At 39.8% G+C, this 12,335-nt stretch overlaps 1 protein-coding gene across 1 annotated transcript in view; it reads right to left on the bottom strand.

Annotated features, from left to right (window-relative positions):
- PLCB2 (phospholipase C beta 2) overlaps positions 1-3,583 on the bottom strand; it is a 62,034-nt gene extending 58,451 nt beyond the window's left edge. The window contains exons 1-2 of the mRNA XM_070931332.1: positions 3,500-3,583; positions 97-174 (exon numbers count right to left, since the gene is read on the bottom strand). Coding sequence (XP_070787433.1) covers positions 97-174; positions 3,500-3,583 — 162 coding nt within the window. The remainder of the gene's footprint in view (positions 1-96; positions 175-3,499) is intronic.
- Positions 3,584-12,335: the final 8,752 nt, after the last annotated feature.

The raw sequence follows: 12,335 nt of genomic DNA, 5'->3' as shown, positions 1-12,335 counted from the left end.
GAACAGCTATGATATATGTTAGGAGTGTGATTTGTTTCTGAAAACATTTACTGTATACCATGGTGTATACTGTGGCTTCTGGCGGTCAGGACCTACCTTATTTTGAAAAGTCCAATAAAGATAAAATCCTTTTGGATCCACCCGTAGAATGACAGGGTGTGCATTTGCAGATTCCTGGGAGGAAAAAGATGCAAAGTTAAAAAATCTTAATTTATATATTTTTTTATTGAGATAAGAAACAAAGAAAATGAATACAAATAGTCCTCAACTGACAACCATTTGTTTAGTGACCATTCAAAGTTACAACGGCACTGAAATGTGACTTATGACCATTTTTCACACTTATGTTGCACACTGTTGCAGCATCCCCATGGTCATGTGATCAAAATTTACAGAGCTCAAAACGTAAGCATGGGGCCCCCCAACTGTCAGAACTCTGAATCCAGGTCATATCTAGCCCCCAGGTGGGTCCATCGTAACTTCAAATAGACGTTAAGAAACCAATTATAAGATTTCCAGTACCGCTGAGGTCAGTTCCCGACTTGTTCCATGTTAACAACTTTATTCAGCATTATCTGAAACTCTAAAATTGTCTTAATTCAGAATATACCTTTCATCTTCTAACATAGGTATTGTCATTGTACCACATAGTATAAATGCCATGAGGAGATTTGCACTGATCTGCTTCAATATGAAAGGCTGAGATGGCATTTAATCCAAAGAAAAATTTACAGTGGACATTTGCAAAAGATAGGATTGTTACAACAGCTTATGTCTAAGTGACAGCTTGTTCCAACTTGAATCTAAGCAAAAAAACCCAAACTGGTGTGGTGGATTAACAGGGACAATGCTACCATCATATCTATCTTGTTTTTTGCTTGCTGTCTGCTTATTTAATGTTTTATATTGTATTATTACATTTATGAGTTTAATTGTAAGCTGCCCAGAGTCACTTTGCAGAGTGAGATGAGTGGCATATACATTTAATTAATAAAATCAATAAAATGTTTGCAAAGCTAGTCCATGAGGGGGTAACAAATAACCTAGCTAATTTCGATGCACTTGTTCCCAATTTGGACACTGCTACTGACAGCAATTTTAATACAATATCTAAAACAGATATAAATAGAGATAGAGAGATAAAATATACTGCTTCAGCTTCCTCATTATTAAGCAATGATCATTCTCAAGAAGCTTGAAGAAAAAAAGGAGATGCTATATTTAGTTACATTCTTGTATACTGCTCACATCTTCTTGATTATCAAGTGTGGCCATTTAATCATTTTAGAATAGAGTGTTTCTCTTTAGAAGAAGGCAGCCCTCTGCTTTTAAGAAGGTATTCTTAATTTCAAGGGCTGTTCAGTCTGAGTCAAGTTTATTGATAGGAAAGCATTAAGATGGAAGGGCAAACATTGAGAAGTTGCCATCCACAGTCATAACACATTGGAATATCCAGCACTTGATATTGGTAACACTCTTTACCCACTATGATAAGATGTGCTGTATTTCTGTACAAATTATAATCATCGTTTCTAAAATTGCATCTTTACACTCCGTCAGTAGATGTAAGCCTTTGTGCAAGTCTGCCCTCTTCTGCCCTCTTTCGTGGCAATTCCCTTTTTAGTAGAAAGTACGCTAAGGACAACTATGCCAGAATTTAGCAATCTTATGCAAAGCACAGGAGGAAAAAAAGTGAGCAGTTAAGTAAAGGAAATAAAAGGCAGGGGAGAAAAGGAAACATAGCTAACGTAGCTAAATCTAGTTTACACAAAAACATTCATTATAGCTTCCCAAAGTTTTCTATCCTTGTAAGCTGGCCTTTAGCATGTTATCATATCTAAACATCAATTCATATTTGTGTGGGTGTGTAATTTACATTTCTCGCCTCTCTTTTTGGACTCCATCCAACCATAATATTTTTAGTTTTCCTACCAACTTGCTCTTTTTTCTTGTATTTCTTTTGCATTCAGTCCTCATCCCTGCTATCAACATTATCAAACATTTATTATTTGCCACAGACCATATACAGCTCACGATCATTCTACAAATATTGCATGTCTTAAAATTTCTCCAGCCATTTTTTCCATCTTTAGACAACATTCTACCAATATATATATACAAATTCATCAACTAGCTAATTCTTCGTTACAGGTGCATAACTTTAAAACATTTACCATCACATGGCTATATCTTATCCAAGCCATCCTTTTCATTGCATTATGCAATCTAGATAATATACTGTGCAAAGCATTTGGGTTCTCAGCCAGCAAAATGACATAGTCTTCATAAAAAGGCACACACACATTCACATTTGCAACAAGCATATGTCTTATGTTCACACATGCATTCCTTATATATTTATTCATGCATACATTAAACAACCGAGATTCCATCCCCTTTTCTATTCCCTGTATAGTGTTAAACAATTCACTCAGCATTCTATTGATTATCATGCATGCTTTACTTCCATCATATACTGCTTTGTGTTACTCCACAGCTAACCTATCATACTATGAAGAGTATGTGACTGGTAGAAAATATTGATAATTTATTACCCTTTTGGAAATGTGTATTAAAGTACACTGGTAGATTCATGGGACTACATTTAAATGTTGAAGATGTGAATGTAATATTGACTTATTTACCAAAATACTGGGATTTGATTGTTTATCAAGTTTGGAGAGTGAAGAGACAAAAAGAAATATATTAAGAAATTGGAAAATTTATTATATATTATTCCAGATGCCAATGAATGATTGTTGGACATATGTGTTCTATTTGTTTTGCAAAAGGCAATATTTTTTACTAATCAAAGGATGCGGCAATATACTTTTTCTTATTGATACTTTCTGCAAAATGAACATTCTGCGACCTTGGAATCTGCAGAAATATGAAGAGCCACAATGGATTCCTTGTTGACAGACAGACTTTAGTTATTACCATTTAAACATAGAGCTTTTTCCATTTCACCTAAAGCCATGATGGATATCTATAGGATCCTTTTGTGTGCTTTCTGCCAAATTTTGTGAAGTATTTGAAAACTGCAGTTAATCTTAATTTTACAAGTTGCATTATTAAGGAACTAGTAAATTGGGATGCTGAGTAATACACATCACCACAGATTGATATGACCACATTTCAGTATTACATATAAAGAAATTTACTTATTAAAAGGCCTCCACCAAAAATCTCTTAATCTCTCTGTCAGGGTGATACAAAAGGAAGCAATTCATCAATCCAGAGATACATTTGTATTGTACTGTATATCATCTCAGCCCCTTTCTAGGAGCTATTAAAGGCCCTGCTGCTCTGCCTTCCTGAAACAGGCAAAATTGGAACCAGAGATTGTCCTCAATTTGCTAAGACACAAAGCCACCTTAACCCACAATCATGGATGTTCATTACACCATGTATGTGTAACACCAGGCACGTGATCCAGAGCCTCCAAATGGTTTTTCTCCCATGTCCATATCAAAGCGAGAATTGCCATGGTACTTACGTCATCCCATTTGATAAAGCGTTCACCTTCAGTCATGTACTTCTCCACCTTAGGAGGGGTCAGGATAGGAGTAAGCATTGACATTGTGGCATTCCACCACCCGCAGATGGTTGGGCAGGGGGGTGTCTCTCTCTTCTCTTCCTCTTCCTCTGCCTCTGCCTCCTTTCTGCCTTTTGGAGCTTCTCCTCACATGGTGCTCACTATTATTTCAGGAACCAACATGCTTTATAGGCAGGGAAAACGCTTCGGTGGCTTCCAGAGACAAACGTTGAGCTCCTGATCTGCATAGGCAAATGATGGTTTTTCTAAAGCAGACAGGTAAACGCTGAAAAATCCAGAAACGGCGGGCTAGGTAGACAGACGTGATCAACAGGAACCATTAACTGCAAAAAAGAAACCAACTAGCGAGGGTTTCCTGCTCTCAACTTCCTCATCAAAGCTTCTGCTTCTCTCTTCAGCAATGCAGAAATTATTTCAACATTCCTTTCCTTTCTGAGACTTCGTATTCATTTCTCAACATTAAACATTATGGCAGGGAATTCGGACAGCTCTTCTCAGTACGCAGGGAATTAGAGAATTTGTAGGTCCAATATATCCAGAGAGTATGACACTGAAAAAAGATACTTAGTTAACTGGCTGCTCTGTTTTTCTTTGAGAAACTGAGTCATCATTGTTCCCTTCCTTTATTAACTGTGGCCTCTTCACAAAGTGTGGCTACTGCTTGCCTATTCAATGCTTCTCAAACTTGGCAACTTTAAGATGTATGGACTGGCTGAAGAATTCTGAGTGTTGAAAGTCAACATATTTTTAAAGTTGCTAAGTTTGAGAAACATTATAGCAATAGTACTTAGACTTATATACCACTCCATAGTGCTTTACAGCACTCCCAGATTATTTACAGTGGTTTACAGTGTCAGCATATTGCCCCCAATAATCTGGGTCCTCATTTTACTGACTTTGGAAGGATGGAAGGCTGAGTCAACTTTGAGCCCCTTAGGATCAAATTCCAGGCTGTGGGCAGAATGCAATACTGTATTCTAACAACTGTGTCACCATGGCTCCTCACTATATTAGATGGAAGAGAAGAACTTCCCAAATCCCTATACTCCATATCCCTAACACAATTTCCCCATAAAATATACTATTGTTGTTATTTCTTTAGAAGCTAGTTCTACTTGTCCTGTATCATTCAAGCACAGAAGGATAGGGTGAGCTATTTTAAAATGTTAGCTTACATCTCATAACAGGGTCTTGAACCTTCATATATTTAATTTAACAGAATAACAGAGTTTGAAGAGACCTTGGAGGTCTTCTAGTCCAACCCAACCCTGGCTCAATCCTGCTCAGGCAGGAAGCCCTATTCCCGTGATGGCGAACCTATGGCACGCGTGCCACAGATGGCACATGGAGCCCTCTCTGCTGGCATGTGAGCCATTGCCTAGCTCAGCTCCACCGCGCATGTGTGCATGCCTCCTGCTGGCCATCTGATGTTTGGGTCTCTCACGTGAGGACGTGACGCATGCGTGGGGGGGCACATGTGCATGAGCAGGGGGGTGGGGGAGTGGGGGGTCACGCATGCATGTGCAAGGGAGGGGGAGTGTGTGGGGGGTGCATGCATGCATGGTGGGCAGGACACACGGGGGGGCATTGCATTATGGGTGTAGGCACATGTGTGCATGACCCCCCCATGCTCCCCCCACTTTTGGCACACGACAGCAAAAAGGTTAGCCATCACTGATCTAAGAGGTTGCCACAAAGAAGAGGCACCTGAAGGCAGGACAAAAAGCAATGGATGGAAACTAATCAAGGAGAGAAGCTAATCAAGGAGAGAACTATGGAGAAATTTCCTGACAGTTAGAACAATTAATCAGTGGAACAACTTGCCTCCAGAAGTTGTGGGTTCTCCAATACTGGAAGTTTTAAAAAAGAGATTGGACAACCATTTGTCTGAAATGGAATAGGGCAGTGATGGCTAACCTTTTCCGGACCGAGTGCCCAAAGTGCGTGTGTGCACTCACGAATGTGCACATGTGTGCCTGAACCTCCAAAATGCAATGTGCATGCGGTCCCCCATGTGCGCCCTGCCCCATGCGTATGCGCCCCCGAATGCATGTGTGGACCCCACATGCACCCTGCCCCTCCACGCATGCGCGGCAGAGATCCAAAGATCAGCTGGCCAGCAGGAAGCACGGGCGCATGCGTGGCAGAGCTGAGCTGGGACAACAGCTCGTGTGCCCACAGAGAGGATGCTGCGTGTCACCTCTGGCACACGTGCCATAGGTTCGCCATCACGGGCATAGGGCTTCCTGCCTGAGCAGGAGTTGGACTAGAAGACCTCAAAGGTCCCTTCCAACGTCGTTCCGTTATTTGGTTATTCTGAAATACAATAAAATAAAATCATAAACCAGCAATTCCTTTGTTGCAGTTGAAAGCTTGTTGAAGATAGCTGATCTCCATTTCATGCCCGGAGCTGGGACTGCTTGCCAATGGGAGAAGTAGACAGGGTTAGCCATGCAAAGAGATCCCCAATATAGTTGGTAAACTGAGTTTATGCTTTAGTACATTATGTAAAGTGGACCAGATATGGTCTACTTAGTATATCATGGTTAACTAAACAATGGTTTAATGTAGTTTACCAGTTATGCTTTGAAGCCTTTAGCTCTGAAATCTCCCTGGATTATTCTGCAATGGCTGTCTGAAATCTGCACACAGCTCGAATTAATTCTAGGGAGTTTTTCATGCAGCAAAAGAAAAAAAAATACTTTTACTTTAGAAGATGATTGAGCAGTGGGAAATCTCTCTCTCATTTACATTAAAAGTTTTAAAATAGAAAATTGGATAGAAGTGGCATGAAGCAGAGATGATTTGAGTATTTCTTCAAAATCTATGAAGTTAACATTTTTAGCAATGAAAATATGAAAGAGAGAGAGAGAATATTCATAAGAAAGTTACAAACTAAATTGGAATGAGCTTGTAAAAATGGCAATCACTGAGCCTACTTTGAATACATCAGACAGAAGGCTTGCTCTAGAAGCCAACTTGCTGTCAAAATATTTCCATGTACATAAAGTGAGATTTAAGAATCATTTCCTCCTATGGAAAACAGTTGCTATTTGACTACCTGTGGTTGTGATCTACACACTATGCAAATCCTCAAACGTATCAGATGCTTTGAAAAGGAAGGGAGGAAATGGAGGGTGCTTACCCTTGAGAACAAACATTTCACTAACTTCCTCCCATTTTGTGGGATCATGTCTAGGGTTGCCAGATCTGAATTGCAAAAATTCAGAACTCAACAGATGGCAGCAAAGCTATATAGTGGCCACGCCACCCAGATTTTTGCATCCTAGTCCTGGCACCAATAAATCCTTCCCTTATAGGTTTTGACCTGTGGTTTGTCAGACTTTAATGACAATTTTTTTAAAAAAAGAATGAAAGCTTAGCACATCTGTCTCTGTGTATAAATAGGCTTATTTCTACTTCTCTATCTCTCACCAGAAATTCCTACCCTACTGACGAAGTCATACATACAGTATTATGCATGTATGAATTTAATTGCAGCCTGGAAAAAAACCTTCACTATTTATCATTTCAGGTAAATGGCATTGTCTGTCTGTCTGTCTGTCTGTCTGTCTGTCTGTCCGTCCGTCCGTCCATCTATCTATCTATCTATCTATCTATCTATCTATCTATTTATCTATCTTAAGGAGCCTTGGTGGTACAGCAGACTAAAGTGCTGTTAAGTAGCTCTTAGCTGCCAGCTGCCTGCAATTACTGCGAGTTCAAATCTCACCAGGCTCAAGGTTGACTTAGCCTTCCATCCTTCCGAGGTAGGTAAAATGAGGACCCAGATTGTGGAGGTAATAAGCTGACTTAGTATAAAAAAGAACACCACTTAGGGGGGGCCAAAAGCCCTACTAAGCAGGTATATACAAAAGTATGACGGCTATTGTTTAACACATTGTAAGCCGCCCTGAGTCTCTGGAGAAGGGTGGCATATAAATAAATAAATAAATAAATAAATAAATAAATAAATAAATAAATAAATAAATAAATAAATAAATAAATCTATCATATATCTATCATATATCTCTCTCTTTCTCTCTCTCTCCACCCCCCCCACACACACCCCCCATCCATCCAGTATATACATATATACACATGGAGAGATAGACTTGGTCTTTTAATTAGCCTAAATATTATATCTTTGCAAGATATGCAGCAATAACATTGAACAAGCAAGGGGCAGCTTCAATTAAAAGGAAAAGGGTCTTTAAATTTTTGATTCAATTTACAGGGACTGAGATGGCATTATATGCAACCTTCTTATTGTCTCCCACCCATTCTTATGTTTTCATGATAAAATCCGTGAAGGAGGAAAAGGCCAATTTGAGGAATCCACTAGAGATCTTATAATAATCTTTGTTCCTATCATTATGCAAATGTCCTCATTATTCACAGTTCCATTATTCGTGTTTAGGGGTGTTTGTGATGGATAAAACCAACCAGGCTTTATTATCAATGGTAAAAAGTTTAATATACATGTGATTTGGGGTGCACGTTTCTGTTTGGAGTAGATTTTTAGAGGGTGGCTTGGGGAAGTTATTTTATGCACATGCAAATTGCAGATAGATTTTTGCACATATAATGCACAGAATGCAGCCGCGCGAGCTACTGTGGGTGCACCTAGATACACCCACATTACACCAATTCTCCACAAGCTGCACTGGCTCTCTATCAGTTTCTGGACGCAATTCAAGATGTTGGTTATTACCTTTAAAGCCCTACAGGGCTCAGGGCCAGGCTATCTTCGAGACTGCCTTCTACCGCACAGCTCCCATCGACTGGTAAGATCCTATAGAGTTGGTCTCCTCCGGGTCCTGTCAGCTAAACAATGTTGGTTGGTGGGCCCGTGGGGAGGGCCTTCTCTGTGGCTGCCCCAGCTCTCTGGAACCAATTACCTCCTGAGGTCCGGACCGCCCCAACCCTATTGGTTTCTGGAAAGCAGTGAAGACCTGGCTTTTCCGGCAGGTCTGGGGCCGTTGATCTCGCTACGGCGATCTTGCAAGACCCGGCCATAAAGTGGAGTGTATGGGTTTTTAATGTTCTTTTAAAAAATGTTTACAGGATATTGTTCGCATTGTTTTTTTGCTGTAAGTCGCCCAGAGTCCCTAGGGAGTTGGGCGGCATAGAAATGTGACTAATAAATAAATAAATAAATGCGACTAATAAATAAAAAGTACTTATTTTCAAGGTCTAGTTATCCATGCTTTCATTATCTGAGGTTTTTAGCCTGGAAGAGAATCTACACAAATAAAGAAGTGTATGTTTGGTGAATTGTATTTGCCATCCCCAGAGCATCCTCTTGTATGCACAGATCATACAAGGAAGTTATACATACCCAAAGCATAAATGAAATGTCATTTGCTATTGCAGTTGTGGCTTATCGCAAAAAGGACAGTGCTTGAATAGCTTGAAGGGCAGCTCATCTAGGAGCATCCTGAATTAAATTTCTCCCAGAAGATATTATGGAAAGAATCTGCCTGTAACCTGTTCTCCTACTATTATCAGAACTATTTCATACAAGAACTGTTAACTACTGATTTCTACAAGTTAACTGGAATAGGAAAAGGATATGATGAACTTTATCATGACCTGTGGCACCTCACTTAAAAGGAACTTCTCAGAGCTTTAGTTGTAACCTCCAGAGCTGTTGCATGGTGGTGAACAACTTGTTGATGGGATTGAAGGATGGCATGGTAAATACACTGAAGTCATTGTGTTAATGTTGATCAATCTGTTACATTTAAATTTTATCAAATTTAGATTGTGCATTGCCCCCATCTACATTTTTGACTGCAGACACAATTTTTGACTTAAAGACAACCTCTGGACTCAATATTATTGTGTACCCCTGCTTTATCACTAGGCATGATATATTCTAAGCAAGTCCCTAGGCTTTTCTGATATTAATAATTCTGTTTTTTTCCTCTGTAGCTTTGGCCATTATTAAATGGCATGATGACAAAACTTATACTGTTTTAAGGCAGCTTTTGTGACTTTTTTCTGAATACCTAATAGTTGGGTGGATATATGTGGAAAGATTCTTGTGATGAAATGAAGTTGCTGGTTTTAACACATTGCTGGGTTGCATAGTGAGAGGAGAGGACAATCAAGTTTAAGAGGAAGAATTATTCTGTTTTAAGGGTAGAGGAAGGGTAGTTTGGGGACAGAGGTTTGTGGCCTTGTTATATTTTAAATTGTTAAATATATGTTTAAATATAATTACATTATATGTAAGGAAATGGGCCAGTCACATAGCAAGAAGAAGTGATAGCAGGTGGACCAAGGCAGTCATAGAATGGATCCCACTTGATAAAAAGCATCCATGAAAGAGACCTAAAACAAGATAGATTGATGACATCAGTAAGTATTATAGGCCCAGTTGGCAAAAGAAAGCTCAGGATCATATTGATTGGAAACATGCGGAAGAGGCCTTCACCCTGCAGTTGATAGACAATGGCTAAAATGATGATATGTAAGAAAAACATCTCTTACATTTCTGGATCAGTATTTCTACTGTTGTTGGTGGTCATATCTGCATTTACATTTATCCACAGCTCCTTGCCCACTGCATTTTCTATCTTTGTCTTAATGGCATTGTACTCACCTCTTCCATAACCTATGAGTGACACTATGTGAAATTATCATTAGCTGTTCTATACTGAAGAACTGTTTTCCCCATTACTCGAATGCTAACCAATGATGGCCTCAAGGTGTATAGAATTAAATATATTTCATCTCCCAATACCTAGGAAGCAAAATCAGATGACCAATTGTGAATCGATCAGAGAATACATATTGAGTAGGATGGGAAAATGTAGCCACTTCTCTTTAAAGGTTGGCTGTTCTTGCTTCTAATCTAGAGGTGGGTATAATTGTGTATAAAGTGTTAGGGAAATTATTTGGTATAGATTGCTGAAAAAGAGGACTCTATGGATAGATTAAAATTAAAACTCAATTTACTTTATCAATCTGGAGAACCCATTTCAGTAGATTAGAGTCAGGGCTGCCCTGTATTGGTAGGTCACAGTTTTCTGCAAGAGTAACAGAAAACAACACTTCATTCTTCTCTGGCCATACTTAGTGCATGGAATTTCAGGAAAATCTTGCTATGAAAATAACTGATATTGAATCCTGTTTCCAGGAAAACTATATGGATATGTTCCTGTAATCACCAGGATTCATAGTTGACTCAAAAATATCAACGAAATTTCAGAGCAGAAATCATCCCTGATGGTCAGTTGAGCTAATTAGTGCAGCAGCTCTATACCACTACAGGAAGTTTATGGTTTTTCTCCGTTTTATGCAAGATTAAAATCACACCACAGTGAAATATAGGAAAAAGCAAGAAATCCTCAAGAAAAGTGCTCCTTCTGAAGAACTGCTGTCGGTGACTCAGCTTCCTTCCTTTTTTTTTAACAAGTGTTTGTCAGAATGGTGGAGGGGGGGGTAGGAGGAAGGGCAGAGAAAGCAAAGTAGGGAAGAGAAACAGAGATCTGAAGGCAGACCCACCCTATTCCTTCTGGGGCACCGTGTCTGGTAAATGCTTCCCCCTCCAAATAGCGATGTGCTGAAGAGGGAAAGCAACAGAATCCACAGAAAGCTAATCATTTGCCTATCTTGCGCAGCACATGCAAGAATCAGGACACCATCATTTGGCAATCGCTTGCCTTGGTTGGAAGTTCCAGATTTCAGGATTTCAAAGCCCTCAATGAAAACTTGATGAATCTCTGTTGGCCAGAAGAGATAAATCTGAGAGATCTTGCATGTGTTTGGAATAAAGAGAGTTTAATGAGTCTGTGAAGAAGCTGAGGGCATCTGTAGGAGGGAATTGGAAAAAATAAATGAAGATAGTGTTTGTGACTGCATGACTGAAGAGAAACTAGAGTGTATCTCCTCTGCATTTGTTCCCTGATGAAGCCTGGAGAGAGCTTGAACAGATAATTTCAGGCCTTTATTTACAAAGAGAGGGAACAACACTTCTCATCTCTGCTACAAGGAACTCACTGTCAGGGTTCCAAGTAACACCCCCAACAAAATCAAACTCTGAGGCTTGAGTTTCCTCAAAGCTGATTTTTATTAGAGATGTCATATTGGCACATCTGGGAAAACCCGAATCTGAAACCTTCTGGGTTTTCCTCACCCAAAAGAAAGTTCAAGTCCTTGCCTTTCACCCACATGTCCATCACATGAACCAATCAGGTACCCTCCGAAACAGAAGATACCTCCTCATTCTTCTCAGCACAGCTGCAGGGCCCCACAGCCTTGACTTTCTAGAAAGAATGTTATTTTGGCTACATATCATCTTCACTCCATACAATTCCCCCCTCCCATTTTCCCACAGTAGAACTTGTGGCAGGCCTGAAGGCTCAAAGGTGAAAAGATGGCTTCCAGGTCTGACACTCACATTCTCTGTTTTCATCATTTCCCAATACCTCTATCATTTACTAGTCCCGTCTCACAGGGGGCCCTTCACATTGGCCCATTGGATGCCTTCCTCACAGTGATGCTGTTGAGTAGATATAATGCTGTTTTTTTATCAAAAGCATTGCTCGTACTTTGACACTGAGACAGTAGTGCATGTGCTTCTGAAGTCTCATAGCTACCACTTTTGGGGGTGGGGGTGGGCAAAAGGAATCTTCCCTCTAACTACAGGTAGTCCTCGACTTACAATAGTTCATTTAGTGATTGTTCAAAGTTACAACGTCACTGAAAAAAGTGACTTATCGTTTTTTACATATACGGCCACTGCAGCATCCCCATGGTCACATGA

This window comes from Pituophis catenifer, unplaced genomic scaffold, assembly GCF_029215685.1.
Source record: "Pituophis catenifer annectens isolate HBS135680 unplaced genomic scaffold, rPitCat1.0.hap2 SCAF_1, whole genome shotgun sequence".
Lineage (NCBI taxonomy): Eukaryota > Metazoa > Chordata > Lepidosauria > Squamata > Colubridae > Pituophis > Pituophis catenifer.
This window is presented reverse-complemented; position numbering and strand designations above follow the sequence as displayed.